This window comes from Pelophylax lessonae, assembly GCF_965119305.1.
Source record: "Pelophylax lessonae genome assembly, chromosome: 10".
Lineage (NCBI taxonomy): Eukaryota > Metazoa > Chordata > Amphibia > Anura > Ranidae > Pelophylax > Pelophylax lessonae.
In genome coordinates, this window is record NC_138777.1 from 36,984,872 (window position 1) to 37,003,274 (window position 18,403).

An 18,403-nucleotide genomic window follows, 5' to 3' on the forward strand; every position below is an offset into this window, starting at 1 on the left:
ATTGCCATTATTTGGTTTGGTCTGCTGAAATCATCCCACAAGATACATTTTATAAATTTGAGGTGGTTCTAAAGGCTATTTAAAAAAAAAAAAAAAAGAGGTTATACTTACTTGCTCTTTTCAGTACCTTACCTTACCCCTCTGCCATTTCTGCGCTGCGGGTGCCTTGAAAGCTAGGCGTGCGGGGGCACTCCGGTGATAGGGTGTGTGTGCCCATAGACACACACATCGCTGGTAAACAGTGCCACCTGCTCCCTCCTCACAGGAGTTTGACTGATAGCAGAAAAAAACCTATGGCTCCTGCTGCTGCCTGTGTCTCTTGTGAGACCAGGAAGTGGAGGAGCGGTGCTGTAGTGGTGATGGGAGCTAGGTAGGTGTTCAGAGATGGTAAGGGGGGGGGGGGGAGGTTATTGGGTTGTTTTTTTCCCTAATGTTAGGAATGCATTAAGGTAAAAAAGCAGACTTATTAGAACCACTTTAAGTAGCGACTTGTGGTTTGTTATTGCAATCCTGTTGCTAGGTGGAGGAATTTATAGCAGCAGCCTCCTGGAAAAAAAAATGTTATGTGTCTGGTGGGAAGTATGTTGAAACTTTGCCTGCAGTAGTGATGCTGGGGTTGGTGGGGGGAATGTGCTATCCATCACACCCAGAAGTGTCTGATAGTGGCGCCAGAGCTTTTCAAGAGAGCAAATCTTCAGTGCACCATCCACTGCAGAGGTAAACCTAAAACTTCTTCTTTTACAGAAGGCTATAGCTGTAAATAATCCCACCTGGCAACAGGGTCACTTTCAAATTGTTTAAAGCGAAGACTGCCTGGAATACCCAAAAGCAACAAAATAAACTTACAGACAGGCTTTTTATTGCATTAAAACCAACTTAAGTGCCTGTTCTCAGTTTTCTGTAGAATGGAAACTGAATGCAGGTCAATTTACATTCCTGGGTCAGTGGTTGTGTTGGGATTAATAAACTCTAATGCATGTGCGAGAGTTAAGTCATCCCGCACTGGCTAATCGAGATAGCCAAAGATCGTCATCCAGAGGAAGCATAGGAGAAAATGCCATCCCTTATGGACCTCATGGGCGTTGGACCTTTGGAGCAGTGGTAACTATTTTGGACTTAAGTTTAATTTTACCTATTCTAACTGCCATTTTTCAGCGCAAGTCTAAGATTGTTGTGTGACCTTTCACTACAATATTCAGTGGAGAGCAGATACCAATGCCAACTCTTCTCTATAAATGTTCCCGATCAGTAACCCGGATGTCTGTGTTGCTTCAAGGAGTTGTAAAGTCCAGAAGGTTTTCAATCATTATGCATTAGCATAAAAAGCCTTCTGTGTGTAGCAGCCCCCCCAGCACTCCATAATACTTATCTAAACCCCATAACTATCCAGCGATGACCATGAGTCCCTCGGCCGTCCAGGGCCTTCTAAATTGGCTGAGACACAGCAGCAGCGCTATTGGCTCCCGCTGCTGTCAATCAAAGTCAGTTAGCCAACCAGTAGAGAGAGGGGCAGGGCTGAACTGCAGCTCCGTGTCTGAATGGACACTCGGAGCTGTGACTCGGCTCGGGTGCCCCCATAGCAAGCTGCATGCTGTGGAGGCACTCGACAGGAGGGAGGGGGTCAGGAGCAGTGAAGGGGGACCCGAGATGGGCTGCCCTGTGCAAAACCACTGCACTGAAGAGGTAAGCATAATATGTTTGTTATTTAAAAAAAAAAAACACAAAACTTTACAATCACTTTGGAGTGGATGGAAAGGCTACATATAACAAACCATCTTATAGCTTCTCTAGCATTGCTTTATCAGTCTCTTATGTCAATGCATTAAAAATTGCTATGTAAATAACTTTTTTTCCCCTAATTCTTTATCTGCGTTTACATGACCACTAACCCCTGTTATTTGCCCTTTCTCTCTAAATGGTGGGTGTGGACTTTCAGGAAATGGTGTCATAGGTGGAAGTTATCTATTGTTGAAGCATTACACTTGCTACCTGCTCCCAAAATCCAATGAAGAGGAACTGTAGGGGCTGGTCTTCATGTGGCACTGTCAGAGCTTGTGCACATTTGCATTGGAGAAAGCATTGATGTGTATTTATAATGGACTGCAGCACAGTGCAGGAGCCAACAATGCAGGGATGTCTTCAGTGGGAGCCAGGAGCTTTATTTTTATTACACACACACACACACCTTGACAAGTTTGCTTGGAATCTAGGGGCCAGTTTTTTTTTTTTTTTGCGCATGCTGTCGGACCGCCTGCCATACACACAGGCCGAATGGCGGCCAGTTTTTATTGTACCGGCTGATGTTGCCTGGCATTCGGCCAGTGTGTACTTGACTTGATGGTGTGATGGGCAATGGCTCACTAGGGAAGGACAGTGCAGCAAGGTGGGGGCAATAGGAGATCCAGTGATCCAGTAACTCATGCCACCTTAGGCCCCTTTCATATGGGCAACTCCACTAAGCGGAATCCGCTTGCTCAGCAGGGATTTCCCCGCTGAGCAGGCAGATGAAAGGTCCTGTCTGCTCCGCTGTGCATAGCGAACACAATCCCGCTCTCCTCCATGGGGCAATCGAATGGAAATGGACTGCCAGTCCATTTCCGTTCGATGCCATCTGATTCGATCCGTTGGACAGATGTAAAATAGGACCATCATCTGTCTGTTTTTGGCGGACAGGGTCCGATGGTAACGGTTGTCAGCTGACATCCGCCGCTCCATAGAGGAGACTGAAGGGTCCGATCAGGTCCACCTGAAAAACTGACAGGCGGACCTGATCCGACAGCCTGTGTGAAAGGGGCCTTCAGCTGTGTGGCATGACAGGGAGAGAATGAAAAAAAAATTATTTTCATGAAAAAAAAATAATAAACTGTCTCCATTTTTGTGAGGTTGTAAATGAAGCGTAGGCCGTTCCAACCAGCTGTCCCACACTCCCTGTTCACTCACCGGTAAGGACAGGGCACCCCCCACCCCTTTGTAAATGTCTTCCAATGGTACTGTAGAGTAGGTACAGTATGAGTATTATATGGTCTGATTGTTGGTATTAAATTTTAACTTGGCTTTGCATCGTTTACTATGTACAACTATGCCAACTGTATATTGTTTGCTGTATAAATAAATACTTGCATATGACAATAAAAACTTTTTATTTAAAAAAATAAAATAAAAAGAGTGACTCTACATAATTATAATTAGTACAGCCAAGCTACCACTCAATGCAATAAAAGGGAGCATAAACAAGAAGATGAACCTGAAAGGATGCTAGCCCAACTATGAACTATGTATTTATGCCTTCAGCATATCCCTGTGGTCTTGCAATCTGAAAAACGAGGGTATAAATGGACTGAATTTCTACCTGAGTTGGCTGTCTAAGGCTTCTACTAAGGGAGTTGAGGTGGCATCTGGGCTAGGTTGGGTAGGGCCTGTTCCCAAGGTATATAACATACAGGTAGCCCATATCTTGTTAAGGCGTTCATGTTTATCCCTACAGGTGGATATCCAGTCCTCCACATCCATTATATCAGTTACTTTCCTAATCCAATTGCTCCTACTATGGACTTTCATCCTTTTCCAATTAAGGAATATAAGGTGTACTTAGCTGCATTAGGTAGATGTGGTATGGAGCCAGGAGTTTTAATAGTTTCTAGAAAGCATTGTTGGCCCTCTGGAAATATAACACGCAATTGGAACCTGTTAGGATCAACAGGTATTTGCAGTGTGATATGAAAGAGGTAAAATATGTCCATAATATCCAATTTTTGATTTTGACAGGAGAAACACTTCAAATTACAGATCTCTTTTTATAGTCTTAAGGCATCTATATGTTTTTATTTTGTCCCAGGGTCCTGGAGAAGGAGAGCAGGAGAATGCCTCTGCAAATCGAGGGAAGATTCTAGTGTTGCGGAAACGAGTTGAAGAATTGGAATCTCAATTGGGAGCAAAAAATGAGCTACTACAAAAAAAGGTTTCTGTGATGATTTTTGGTATAAAATGTCAGCGTTAATAAGATGTTTTACTTTCCTTTTTTGTTTGGTTGCTTGTTTGGAGTCTTTAGAATAGAAGTCTTTATAAGGATGGTAATTTGCTTTATAACGTTGGGGCATCCAAGAAAAAAAAACCTGCAAATCCTAATCCAATTTGCTCCAGCAGGGGAATAAGTTCCTTACTGACCTCCCCCCCCCCCCCCCCCGCCCCCCAAAAGGCAATCGGATGATCCCTAAATATCTTTACCTATAAATGTTAGTATCCAATTATGTTATGTACATTTTAGGAAAATATCCATACCTTTTTTAAAGCAATCTACTGAGCTGGACAGAACCAGCTCCTGAGGGAGTCTATTCCACCTTTTCACAGCACTTAATGTAAAGAAGCCTTTCCGTATTTGGAGATGAAATCTCCTTTCCTTCCGATGTAAAGCGTGCCCCCTTGTCCTCTGTGATGACCTTGAAGTGAACAACTCAACACCAAGTTGCTTTATAACTTTGGGGCATCCAGTGGGTACTCCCTGGGTTATGACTTTACCAGAATGAAGCCATCTAGTGTGGTATCCAACAGTAGCTTAGCATTGGTTTTCTTACTACGGGGTTATTATAAGAGGCTAAATCTGTCCTCTAAATTTCTTTCCAGGAGGCAGAGCTGGAAGCACAGCGTCTGCGTGGGTCTGAAATGGATGCCATGCTTGTGACTAAGGATAAAAAATTGGCTGAAAAGGAAGCGTACATTATTGACCTGCAGATGGCTGCGGCTTCAAATCCATCTCAAGATGCAGTTGTTGCAGAAGTAAATGTGAAGGTACGGTGTGTTTTTCCCCATAAGCTTGTAAATTTTATAGTAGTTATTGCTTACATTATTATTCCTAATATGATGTAGCAAGACAGTTGAGTTGCTGTGAAGTTTAATTTAAAACCATCATTGCATGTTTTTATTCTGGAACAAGCAGTCCTAATGTTACTTCTGTCTTATCCAGAGTCCAGCATCCTCACAAGATTCCAACCAGGACCTGCAGATCCTCATCCATAACTTGAACAGGAAGGTGGGAGAAAGTGAAGAGAAGTACAGCCTCCTTTGTGAGCAGACAGAAAGCTTGAAAGCCCTTCTTAACAAAGAGAAGAGCCAATTTCAGGAGAAGGAGGCAATGTACACGGAAAATGTGAGTCATCTGTTCAGGTGGTTTTCTTGTGTTCACTATACATATACGCTTTTAATGTGAACCTATTGTTAAAGATTTCCAGGCACAAACATTTTTATTTTGGTATCTTCCTAAACTCCTATGTGGACTAAACATCTATCTTCCTAAATCCCTAGGTGGATAGGAACAGTTCAGAGGTTTGGCAAGGGATCTCACTGTTTGAAATATCTATGACCCATCCATGACAAGCAAGAGACTAACTTAGCCCACCAGGCTCTATCTATACAGGTGCATCCAAAAAAAAAAAAAAAATATCAAGAAGTTAATTGATTTCAGTAATCCAATTCAAAAACTGAATGAACTGAAATATTATATAGATTCATTACACACAGAGTGATATATTTCAAGCATTTCTTTCTTTAAATTTCAATGATTATGGCTTACAGCTAGTGAAAATCCAAAATTTTAGTGACTCAGAAAATTAGAAAAATGACATGGTGTCACGCTCTAATCAGCTAATTAACTCAAAACACCTGCAAAGGTTTTCCTGAGCCTTTAAATGGTCTCTCAGTCTGGTTCAGTAGATTAACCAATGATGGGGAAGACTGCTGACTTTACAGTTGTCCAGAAGACAGTCATTGACACCCTCCACAAGAAGGGTAAGTCACAAAAGGTCACTGCTAAAGAAGCTGGCTGTTCAGAGTGCTGTATCCAAGCATATTCATGGAAAGTTGAGTGGAAGGAAAAGGTGTGGTAGAAAAAGGTGCACAAGCAACAGGGATAACCTCAGCCTTGGAGTGGACTACGGCTGGTGTCAGTGCTTCAAGAGCCACCACACACAGACGTATCCAGGACATTGGCTACAACTGTCGCATTTCTTTTGTCAAGCCACTCCTGAACCTGAGACCACGTGAGAAGCATCTTACCTGGGCTGAGGAGAAAAAGGGCTGGATTGTTGCTCAGTGGTTCAAAGTCCTCTTTCAGATGAAAGAAAATTTTGCATTTAATTTGGAAATCAAGGTCCCAGAGTCTGGAGGAAGAGTGAAGAGGCACAGAAGCCAAGTTGCATGAGGTCCAATGTGAAGTTTCCACAATCAGTGATGATTTGGGGAGCCATGTCATCTGCTGGTGTTCCACTGTGTTTTATCAAGTCCAAAGTCAGCGCAGCCCTCTATCAGGAAATTCTAGAGCACTTCATGCTTCCCACTGCTGAGATGCTGATTTCATTTTCCATCAGGACTTGGCACCTGCCCACACTGCCAAAAATACCAATACCTGGTTTGATGATCATGGTATCACTGTGCTTGATTGGTCAGCAAACTCGCCTGACTTAAACCCCATAGAGAATCTGTGGGGTATTGTCAAGAGGAAGATGAGAGACACCAGACCCAACAATGCAGACGATCTGAAGGCTGCAATCAAAGCAACCTTGGCTTCCATAACATCTCAGCAGTGTCACTGGTTGATCGCCTCAATGCCACGCTGCATTAATGCAGTAATTCATGCAAAAGGAGCCCTGACCAAGTATTGAGTGCATATTATACTGTACATGGACATACCTTTCAGTAAGCCTACATTTCTGTATTAAAAATCCTTTTTTTTTTATTGGTCTAGTACTCTAATTTTCTGAGATAATGAATTTTGGATTTTCACTAGCTGTAAGCCATAATCATATTAAAATAAAGAAATGTTTGAAATATATCACTCTGTGTGTAATGAATCTAAATAATATACGATTTTCAATTTTTTAAATTGAATTACTGAAATAACTTTTTGATAATATACAAATTTTTTGAGATGCACCTGAAACTTTAATTTCTCTTGAGGGTGAAATCACCCACTTCACATAAATAAATCTGGCATATGTCGACATTATTAAATCACATTATTATTTTGATTTAAAAAGTGCCCTTTCTTATCCTGAACCAAAATGTGTTAAACCGCCTCCATGCCATATAGTTACATAGTTAGTCTGGTTGAAAAAAAGACACAAAGTCCATCTAGTTCAACCAATAAAAAAGGTAAAACAAATAAAAAAAAAAAAATGTTTTACAATCCTATATACATTACCATACCCACAGTTGATCCAGAGGAAGGCCAAAAAAAACCCAGCAAAGCATGATCCAATTTGCTCCAGCAGGGGGAAAATTCCTTACTGACACCCCCCCCCCCCCAAAAGGCAATCGGATGATCCCTGGATCAACTTTACCTATAAATGTTAGTATCCAGTTACGTTATGTACATTTAGGAAAGAATCCAGACCTAATTAAAAACAATATACTGAGCTGGACAGAACCAGCTCCTGAGGGAGTCTATTCCACCTTTTCACAGCTGTTAGTGTAAAAGTATATAAATAAGATATATTATTACATCACATAAAGCCTCTATAGGGAAAATCACACAAATTGGTGAAAAAGAAAAAAAAATATATAATGAAAATAATTATAGTATTTTAGAATAAATCAGAATAGATTTAGAATAAAATCAATCTAAAAAAAATCTTCTTTTTACACCTGGAAAAGTATAAACAAATATGTGAAAAATGTTTACCATCAATAAAAATTCATAAAGAAAAAAATTTGCTGTGTAATCAAAAATGTAAAATGCTTCCACCAATAAGTCTAATTGCCGTGCGCTCTCACCTGTAGAGCGTTAAATCAGTGCTTGAAACAGGGTCTTTAAGGGCTCTTTCACACATTGGACGGACTCCGTTTTTCTCAGCGGGGGATCGGCGGATCGACAGGAGGATGACAGCTGTGTGTGCGGAGACACAGCTGTCAGTTCCCGATGCATCTCTATGGGGGAAATCGGATGGGAACGGACCGTCGGTCCGTTCTCATCCGATCCGATCCGCTGGATGGATGGAAAATAGGGTTTCCATCCGTCCAGATTTGCCGGATCGGATGTCAGCGGACATATCTCCGCTGACATCTGATGCCCCATAGAGATGCATGGGGGGACCGTTCAGATCCGCCAAAAAAACGGACAGGCGGATCTGAACGGTCCGCCTGTGTGAAAGGGGCCTTAATCTCCATTCGATGATGGTAGAATGCTGTTAAACTCTCCACATCAAAGCTTCCAAATATGTAAAAAATAAAAAAAACATAGTGCAATAATGTCACAATAAAAAATAATATTTTAAAATAGACACCACCAAAAAGAGGGGTGAAAGGAAAAACATCAGTCAATTCGTGAACTTAGAAATCCATCCATGAAAAAAACTTATGCACACAATAAGGTAACGGTGCTCCAAGAAACTAATGAAGTGCCATAAACTCAATCTTCCACCTATGAATTTGGCTACAATGCGCACTCACCTGCAGCACATTTTAAATGTGCCTTTAAAATTGCTCTAGATATTCATCTGGTCAACCCAGGATGATGATGATCCTCATATCAGAAAGATCCCAAATATATGAAAAAACATGGAGATCCATAGTCTAGTAAACATTAACACATTTAATAAATTAAAAGCAGATCTCACTCACTTGAAGGCAAGTATTTTAAAACGCGTATCTCCACTCCAAATTACACTCTCTCCTGGTCTCAGCTGTTGGGATCACAGTGAGTTTGTTGAAAGCCGCTGTCACTAAGCTTCTCCTAACTTCATAGTACTAGAATGGGTTGGAGTCGCAATTAAATTTTTACGTGTGGCTTAGGTTTTACCATAGCATCACACCTGTTTTATTGTCTTTTAGTGTAAAGAAACCTTTCTGTATTTGGAGATGAAATCTCCTTTCCTTCAGATGTAAAGAGTGCCCCCTCGTCTTCTGTGATGATGACCTTGAAGTGAATAACTCAACAATAAGTTCTCTTTATGGACCCCTGATGTCTTTGTACATGTTGATCATTAAACGGATTGGACTAGGTGGGACTTTATATGAGACCCAAGCTGGTGTTGCCCGGTGTTCTAAAATTTTGTCGGACCCGTGAAAAAATCGGACCTCGTCACTTCCGGTGACAGAGCGTCACAAAACAGTTGATAGGAGTCGTCCGTGCGCATGCACAGAAGACATTTTTCGAGGTTTGGCAAAATTATAACAGAGAACGGACAGCTGATTGTGAGAAGGCGGGGCTGATGTGCGACGGGACGGAGGCACATATGCAGAGCTGGCGGAGGAGGCGGGACGGAGGTGCGGCCGTGTAATATATGCAGGGCTTAAGCGACTCCCTGTTTTATTATCTTTAGTAATTATCGTATTATTTATCCTTCGGATTTCATGACATTTAGTATTTCTATAATGCAAAATAAGAAATACTAAATGTAATGAAATCCTAAGGGTAAATAATACGATAATTAGTAAAGATAATAAAACAGAAGGAGTCGCTAAAGTCCTGCATTTATTACACGGTCGCACCTCCGTCCCGCCTCCTCTATTCAGCTCTGCAGATGACGCGGCGGTGTCTTCCGTCCCACCTCAGCCCCGCCTCCTCTCATTCAACTGGTCGCTCTGTGTTATAAGTTTACCAAACCAAGATAATGTCTGGTGCGCATGCGCACTTGAGACTCCCATAACCGGAAGTGACGAGGTCCGATTTTTTCACAGGTCCGACAAAATTTTACAACACCGGCGTCTCCATCCCTTTCATGCACCTCTTACAATCCTTAAACCTCTTTTTGTACATGTTGATCATATCCCCCGCTTAATCTACTCTTCTCAAGAGAGAATAAATTCAGTTTCTCTAATCTTTCCTCATAGCTGAGCTCCTCCATGCCTCTTATCATTTGGGTTGCCCTTCTCTGTCCTTTCTCTGTTTCCCTGATATCTTTTTTGAGAACTGGTGCCCAAAATTAAACTGCATATTTCAGATGAGGTCTTGCTAATGGGCAAAATGATATATTTCCCACAGCCTAGGTCACATTTCTTTGGCTACCAGTCATTAGAAACTGCAGTCTCCTTATTAAGCTCAGCAAGCCACAAAGGATTATAACCTTTGACACCGTTCCCCACAAACGCTTACTGTACAAACTAAGGAAGGTAGGTATGGACCATAAGGTGAGTACCTGGATAGAGAGCTGGCTCCAGGGGAGGTTGCAAAGGGTGGTGATTAATGGGGAGTACTCAGATTGGGCGGGTGTGGAAAGTGGGGTCCCCCAGGGTTCTGTCCTGGGGCCAATCCTGTTTAATTTATTCATAAATGATCTAGAGGAGGGGATATTGAGTAAAATCTCAGTATTTGCGGATGATACTAAACTAAGCATGCCAATATCTTCTGTGCAGGATGTGGAAACCTTACAAGCAGACCCGAACAAAATAACGGGGTGGGCAACTACATGGCAGATGAGGTTCAATGTTGATAAATGTAAAGTAATGCACCTGGGTGCCAGAAACCAGAAAGCAAGCTACTCACTAGGAGGGGAACCTCTGGGTGAGTCTTTGGATGGAAAAGGACCTGGGGGTACTGGTAGACAACAGGCTTGGCAAGTGGCATGCAATGCCAAGCCGCTGCAAGCAAAGCCAACAGAATACTGGGTTGTATAAAAAAGGGGATTCACTCCAGAAATAAATAGATTTTTCTGCCTCTCTACAAGACTCTGGTCCGCCCACATCTGGAGTATTCTGTCCAGTTCTGGGCACCGATCCTCAGGAAGGATGTGCTGGAACTGGAGAAAGTCCAGAGAAGGGCAACAAAAATAATTAGGGGAATGGAGGACATCAGCTATGAGGAAAGACTACAAGCATTGAACTTCTTCTCTCTGGAGAAGAGACGATTGAGGGGGGATATGATATCAATGTACAAATATTTTACTGGAAACCCTAGCATGTGGAAAAACCTATTCAGAGAAAGGGAATACAATAAGACACGTGGCCACTCACTAAAACTAGAGGAAAGGCGGTTTAACCTTAAAATACGCAGGGGATTCTTCACTGTGCGAGCAGTAAGGATGTGGAATTCTCTTCCGCACACAGTTGTATCAGCAGGGAGCATTGATAGTTTCAAAAAAAATATTAGATGGGCACCTTAAAGACCACAACATACAGGGGTATACAGTGTGTGGTTAACAGTAGACACACACACACACACACATATCATAGGTTGAACTGGATGGACTGATGTCTTTTTTCAACCTCACTAACTATGTAACTATGTAACCTGTATTTGTCATGAGCAAATATGACAACCCCATTGTACAAGCATGTAGAGAATGAGGGTCTTTTAATGCATTATGACACATTGACAAGATTTTGTGAATGAAGTGGGTTGTGCTGCTCTTTGCCACACAGCCTCCTGTCAGAATCTTAGCCATCAGATCACACACACACATCTATTGCAATCTCAGTTCAATCATGTGGGGAATTACACGTATGTTAAGTTTCAAATTGACATACATGCTGACAGATGGCAAATTTCCTTCATTCATTTAACATTTTTGTTCTGTTGTTGAAAAAGCTTTTTGAAAACTAAATGTGTGTGTGTGTGTATATATATAATATATATATATATTTTTTTTTTTTGCAGTTCTGTTGACTAACGTTTTCTGTGTTCTGCTAGTATTTATTTATATTATGCTGCATTAATTGATATGATTTTCATGGATGCTACACAAAACCAATGTTTGCATATTTGAAATGCTTCCAGATTCGGGTATTTCAGAATATGATTCTGGAAAAGGAGAAAGAGATGAAGGAGTTATCGCAGAAACACGATCAGGAGATTTTCAAACTTGCTGCTAAATCTGACGCCACCGCTGACCTTCACCAGGTATAGTGTGTGCCAAAATTGGAAATCCCGATGCCATTTGGCAGTAAAACGTTTTGTATATCTTGAAGATAATTTTTTGTAAGATGCCTTTATGGATCACCAAAGGCTGGTATGAAGTAAAACGCGTTAGTATCACTCCTTAGAGAAAGGCATTAGCCTACTTGAGTTCTAAGCACAGGATAGTATTACTGACCTCAGAGAGGGTCCATCCTGTCCTTCTTCCTAAAAAGAGGTGTTTTGTTGTAGTTCACATTCACAGGCATGACTAGGCATGATGGGAATTGTAGTTCCCGAACAACTGGAGGGCCATAGTTTGAAGACCCCTGCTTTATTTAATGCATGGGTGCTTAACCTGTGGCCCTCCAGCTGTTGTGAAACTACATGTCCCATGAGGCATTGCAAGGCTGACAGTTACAAGCTTGACTCCCAAAGGCAGAGGCATGATGGGACTTGTAGTTTTGCAACAAGAGGAGGGCCACAGGTTGAGGACCCATGCTTTAATGGTTTACAGATAAAAAAAATCTTGAATAGACTCAAGTAAGGGCTTTCTTATATTAATTTGTGAAGAAGAGGTGTTTCTGAATGTGGGGAATTGGTAACCAGTAGCTCCAGTTATAAAGTAAAGATCTTTACTATTATTGACATGAACACATTGATACTACTGGTTACTGAGTCCCCTGATCCAGTAACACCTTTTCTACGCTGATTAATATAGGAAAGCCTTTATTTCAGTCCACTCAATTTTCGGATTTTATCTCAAGCTCTAATAAAGGGGACATAAAGAACAGCAGGGGGTGTAATCGAAGTGTGGGAAAAACCTGTATTTATTATAAAAACGACAAATGGCAACTCACATGTGAAAAAGCGTTTATCATAATACAGTGCATCCGGAAGGTATTCACAGCGCTTCACTTTTTCCACATTTTATGGTATAGGCTTATTCCAAAATGTATTAAATTCATTACCTTTCTTCAAAATTCTACAAGCAATACCCCAAAATGACAATGTGAAAAAAGTTTGTTTAAAATCTTCACAAATTTATTAAAAATAAAAATGAAAAAAATCCCATATCCATAAGTATTCACAGACTTTGCCATGACACCTAAAATTGAGCTCAGGTGCATCCTGTTTCCATTGATCATCCTTGAGATGTTTGTATCTGTGGTAAATTCAGTTGATTGGACATAATTTGAAAAGGCATGTACCAAAGCACAAACCAAGCCATGAAGTCCAAGGATTGTTTGTAGCCCTCTGAGACAAGATTGTTTTGAGGCAAAGATCTGGGGAAAGGTACAGAATCATTTCTGCGACATTTAAGGTCCCAATGAGCACAGTGGCCTCCATCATCCGTAAATGGAAGAAGTTTGGAACCACCCGGACTCTTCCTAGATTGGCCGCCTGGCCAAACTGAGCGATCAGGGGAGAAGGGCCTTTAGTCAGCGAGGTGACCAAGAACCTGATGGTCATTTCCCTTTAGAGAGAGGAGAACCTTCCAGAACAACGTTCTCTGCAGCACTCCACCAATCAGGCCTATATGGTAGAGTGGCCAGACCTAAGACACATGACAGCCTGCCTGGAGTTTGCCAAAAGGTACCTAAAGGACTCTCAGCCCACGAGAAACGAAATTCTCTGGTCTGACTAAACAAATATTGAACTTTTTGGCCTGAATGGCAAACCTCATGTCTGGAGGACACCAGGCACCGCTCATCACCTGACCAATACCATCCCTACAGTGAAGCATGGTGGTGGCAGAATCATGCTGTGGGGATGTTTTTCAGCAGCAGGAACTGGGAGACTAGTCAGGATTGAGGGAAAGATGAATGCAGCAATCTACAGAGACATCCTTGATGCAAACCTGCTCCAGAGCGCTCGGGACCTTAGACTGGGGCAAATGGTTATCTTCCAACAGGACAATGACCCTAAGCACACAACCAAGATAACAAAGGGGTTTCTACAGGACAACTCTGTGAATGTCCTTGAGTGGCCCAGCCAGAGCCCAGACTTGGACCCGATTGAACATCTGGAGAGATCTGAAAATGGCTTTGCACCGACGCTCCCTATCCAACCTGATGGAGCTTGAGAGTTCCAGCAAAGAAGGAGAAAAACTGCCCAAAAATAGGTGTGCCAAGCTTGTAACATCATACTCAAAAATACCTAATTGGTGCCAAAGGGGCTTCACCAAAGTATTGAGCAAAGGCTGTGATTTTTATTTTTTATTTTTTTTTATTTTCAATAAATTTGCAACGATTTCAATTAAACTTTTTTCACGTTGTCGCTATGGGGTATTGTTTAAAGTATTTTGAAGAAAATAATGAATTTAATCTTTTTTGGAATAAGGCTGTAAAATAACAAAATGTGGAAAAAGTAAAGAGGCGAATACTTTGCGGATGCACTGTATATCAGCCTGGTAAGGTTGTCCTCTCAGTAACCGCAGAAGACAGGAATCCAGTCAAGAGTATGTATTCACCACTTGCCGGGTCTGCTCTGGATGCTGAGGAACTCTGACAGCATGGGAAACACAGGAGTCATATCGGGCGCTGGGAGGCTTCACGCTTGCGTGGCTATACCTTTGGAGGCTGCCCTGCCTCTTTTTCAAGCCTGCCTCTTCCAAGCAAGACCGAATATACATACCATAACTGATGGAACCACATGGTGCAACCTGACTAAATAATTATACAATACTACAAAACTATAGTTTAAGGCACCAGGGGGTATTATACATGTATCTGGACAATGAACTATCATTGATAAAATTAAAAAGAAATGCATTGAATGATCGCAATAGTATCTGTAGATAACAATCTTGCCACATAGTGCGTGATGAGCCTCTTTTCACTTGTGAATTACCATTTGTTGTTTTTACAATAAATACAAGTTTTACTACACTTAGATTGCACCTTCTGGTTCTGGTGTTCTTTATCTGTCAGTTCTAGAGATCTCTTCAGTCTCCTGGAGGTGCTGCATAAAAGTGTACTTGAGCTAGCAAGAGTTAACACTCGGGGGGGGGGGGGGTTAATTACTAAAGCTAGAGAGTGTAAAATCAGTCACACTTCTGCAGAGAAACCAATCCGCTTCCAGGTTTTATTGCCAAAGCTTAATTAAGCTGAGGTTAGAAGCTGATTGGTTTCTCTGCAGAAGTGTGACTGATCTTGCACACTCTAGCTTCAGTAAATAAACCCTTTGATGTCCAATAAGGACTTTTAATGGACTTTTATGGTGTCTTACTTCAATTTTTTGAGTTTTTGTATTGGTCCTGATGAATGGGAGTGTCTTTGGCCTCAAAATGCTTTGGCTGTTTTATGTTTGAACCGTTAAAGTGACTCTTACTAGTTGATCTGGCGCTCATTTTGTTGATGTTTTCTTTGAGTGAAATCAGTCTGTATAGGCAGTAAAGCATGCTTGTTATACTCACTGTGGAACCTAAGGGGTTAATTTTCTGCATTGTGTAAAAAGGCTGCTTGATCCTGTCTTCTCTGATCCTCCCCTCCCCACAGTCCTCAATCTATCTGCTGATAGTACAAAGCCTTGGGGCACACTGCACATTTTCAGTTTGGTGTGTATTGCTAGAGAGGTTTTTTTTTTGGGGGGAGGGTGAATGTGATCATCACAGGGCCGATCAGGACTCATGCAGCCTCATAGAACAGTCAGAGGAGAATGAAAACTCCTCCTACAAGCATGAACCAGTACTCGGCCAGACACTCATAGAAGTCACAAGACTTCTATATACTGCTGATGGGAAAAGGTATTTAGCAGTTTATATTTACTAAAATAATTGCATTTACATGTACTGTGGGAGACCAGATATAGTGAATTCAGGTTCCTGAATTTAGTAACACTTTAAGGCAGACCTACCCATTTAGCAGGGAGGATTGACCATCTATGTAACCAAGTCAGCAGCAGTAGTTTGACAGCAGCAACACCATTAGAAGAATTCTTTCTGATGTCTTCATGTATTTAGTGCAGATTTCACAAAAGAAAAGTCGCCCTTTGTATGATTTTTATCTGCTGTCATTAACAGCTGCTCAAGGCCCTGAAACAGAAGCTGCATGAGGAAGAAGAGGTGTTATCGGGGAAGAATCAGGTGATTGATGTTTTACAAAAGGAGCTGGATCATAAGGATCAACAGATCGCTGTAAGTAGCTGAATTTCCCACAGTAATGGGATGATATATGGGCTTTTCTTTCATAACCTGGTGTATAGTGCAAGAGAGTATAGTTGTTTATTCTAACCAATCACAGATCTGCTTTCCAAAGTCTTGTTAAAGTGGTTGTAAACCTCAGACATGAAGTCTGAACAAAGTATATCCCTCTATAGTGTGTAAAAACTGCAGAGGTGATCAAAAATCACCAAGGAAATGCTCCATTTGTGGGAAAAATGTGACCTAAATTTTATTTAGGAACAGTGTCGCACGACCACGCAATTGTCAGTTAAAGTAACGCAGTGCTGTATCACAAAAAATGGGCTGCTCATTAAGGGGGTAAAACCTTCTGGAGGTCAAGTGGTTAATGTGCTTGATTTACTTTGTCTACCCATCTTTATAAGAAGGTTTATACAGGTTCTGCACTCATTGCTGATTATGTCTTGTTATTTACAGTATTTAAAGAGAACCTGTTATGTGGAAGCTGTGCCCAGAAAACAAGTGACTTGTCACCAGTTTTGTCACTGGACTCCTTGCAGCTCTTTGCCCCATTATTGACTTGCCGTTATATGCTTTGCACTGTCTGTGTGGAGGTGACAATCTGTGCTTCCTCATGTGACTGCTGTGTCTCTAATGGCTGGTATGAGCGGTAATGTTCTAGCAGTAGAAGAGGTGGAAGCACTGGTCTACACAATGATTGAAGCAGGGAGATATATGTATTACATAACCTTAGGTACAGCTGCCTCTCCAGCAAAAAGATCAATGAGCAGCACAATAGTGGCATCACCAAATTTCATGAGACTAGCTGGAGTTAACCGTGGCTTAGATAAAACCCACTGATGATATACAGCCATGAAGCTCTAGATACAGGAAGAACACTGCTATTTTTTTTCAAAGGTACAATTTTAGGGTGTTGCTTGGGAACATTTAACATTCCTAAATATTCCCTTTAACGGATCCGCAACCACCGGCAGGCCAGAGAGCTGGCTGGCAGGCAGGCCAGAGAGCTGGCTGGCAGGCAAGCCAGTGAGCGGGCCGGTGGGTAGGCCAGTGAGCGGGCCGGTGGGTAGGCCAGTGAGTGGGCGGTGGGTAGGCCAGTGAGTGGGCCGGTGGGTGAGCAAGCAAGTAGAGAGATGACATCTCACACTGCCCACCCTGCATCACCGCAGTCCTGCCTTCACTGTGCAGCCGTGGGCAGGAGAGCGATTACATCATCTCTCACTGCCCGCCCTCACTTCATCTGATGGCAGGTGAAGTGGTAACAATCCGCATCTGTTAGCAGCAGGCGATGTGGCAAGTGACAATCCGCATCTGGTGACAGGCAACGTGGCAAGTGACAATCTGCATATGGTGGCAGGTGACGTGGCAAGTAACAATCCACTGGCGACATGGCAAGTGACAATTCGCATCTTCTGGCAGGCGACGTGGCAAGGGAAAATCCACATCTAATGGCAGGTGACATGGCAAGTGACAAGCTGCATCTGGTGGCAGGTGACGCGGCAAGTAACAATCCGCATCTGGTGGCAGGTGACATGGCAAGTGACAAGCTGCATCTGGTGGCAGGTGACATGGCAAGTGACATGCTGCATCTAGTGGCAGGTAACATGGCAAGTGATAATCCTCATCTGGTGGGAGGTGACGTGGAAAGTGACAATCTGCATCTGGTGGCAAGTGACCATTTGCATCTGATGGCAGGTGACGTGGCAAGCGACAATCCGCATCTGGTGGCATATAATGTGGCAAGTGACAATCTGCATCTGGTAGCAGGTGACGTGGCAAGTGACAATCTGCATCTGGTGGCAGGTGACGTGGCAAGTAACAATTCGCATCTGGTGGCAGGTGACGTGGCAAGTAACAATTCGCATCTGGTGGCAGGCAACATAAGTGACGTGGCAAGAGACAATCCACATCTTGTGGCAAGTGATAATCCGCATCTGGTGGCATGTGACATGACAAGTGACAAGCTGCATCTGATGGCAGGTGACAATCTGCATCTTGTGGCAAGTGACAAGCTGCATCTGTTGGCAGGCGATGTGGAAAGTGACAAACTGCATCTGGTGGCAGGCGAAGTGGCAATTGACAAGCTGCATCTGGTGGCAAGCAATGTGGCAATTGACAATCCACATCTGGTGGCAGGCGACATAGTAAATGACAATTCGCATCTGGAGGCAGGTGATGTAGCAAGTGACTAGCTGCATCCGGTGGTAGATGATGGTGGCAAGTGCCATACTCAGGGGTCCCACTGATTCTGAATTATGGGCAGTTAAACTATTTCATTTTATATTACAATGTAATAGAAATAATGCGCTTCAATCATCCTGACACCATATCAACCATGGTGCTGTGATGATTGAAGCACCAACACAGTCATTGCCCCAACAAATTGCCTACGAAAAACCGCATGCCTCCCTTTTTTATGCCTTGGTATAATTTTCTTT

General features: G+C 42.4%; 1 protein-coding gene across 4 annotated transcripts in view; it reads left to right on the plus strand.

Moving 5' to 3' along the window:
- Window positions 1–18,403, plus strand: part of LOC309564928 (uncharacterized protein) — a 171,996-nt gene that overhangs the window by 32,673 nt on the left and 120,920 nt on the right. For all 4 annotated transcript variants that reach the window (XM_082269629.1, XM_082269630.1, XM_082269631.1 and 1 more), the window contains exons 5-9: window positions 3,836–3,958; window positions 4,621–4,785; window positions 4,961–5,143; window positions 11,705–11,827; window positions 15,846–15,959. In XM_082269629.1, the coding sequence (XP_082125755.1) occupies window positions 3,836–3,958; window positions 4,621–4,785; window positions 4,961–5,143; window positions 11,705–11,827; window positions 15,846–15,959 (708 nt within the window). The remainder of the gene's footprint in view (window positions 1–3,835; window positions 3,959–4,620; window positions 4,786–4,960; window positions 5,144–11,704; window positions 11,828–15,845; window positions 15,960–18,403) is intronic.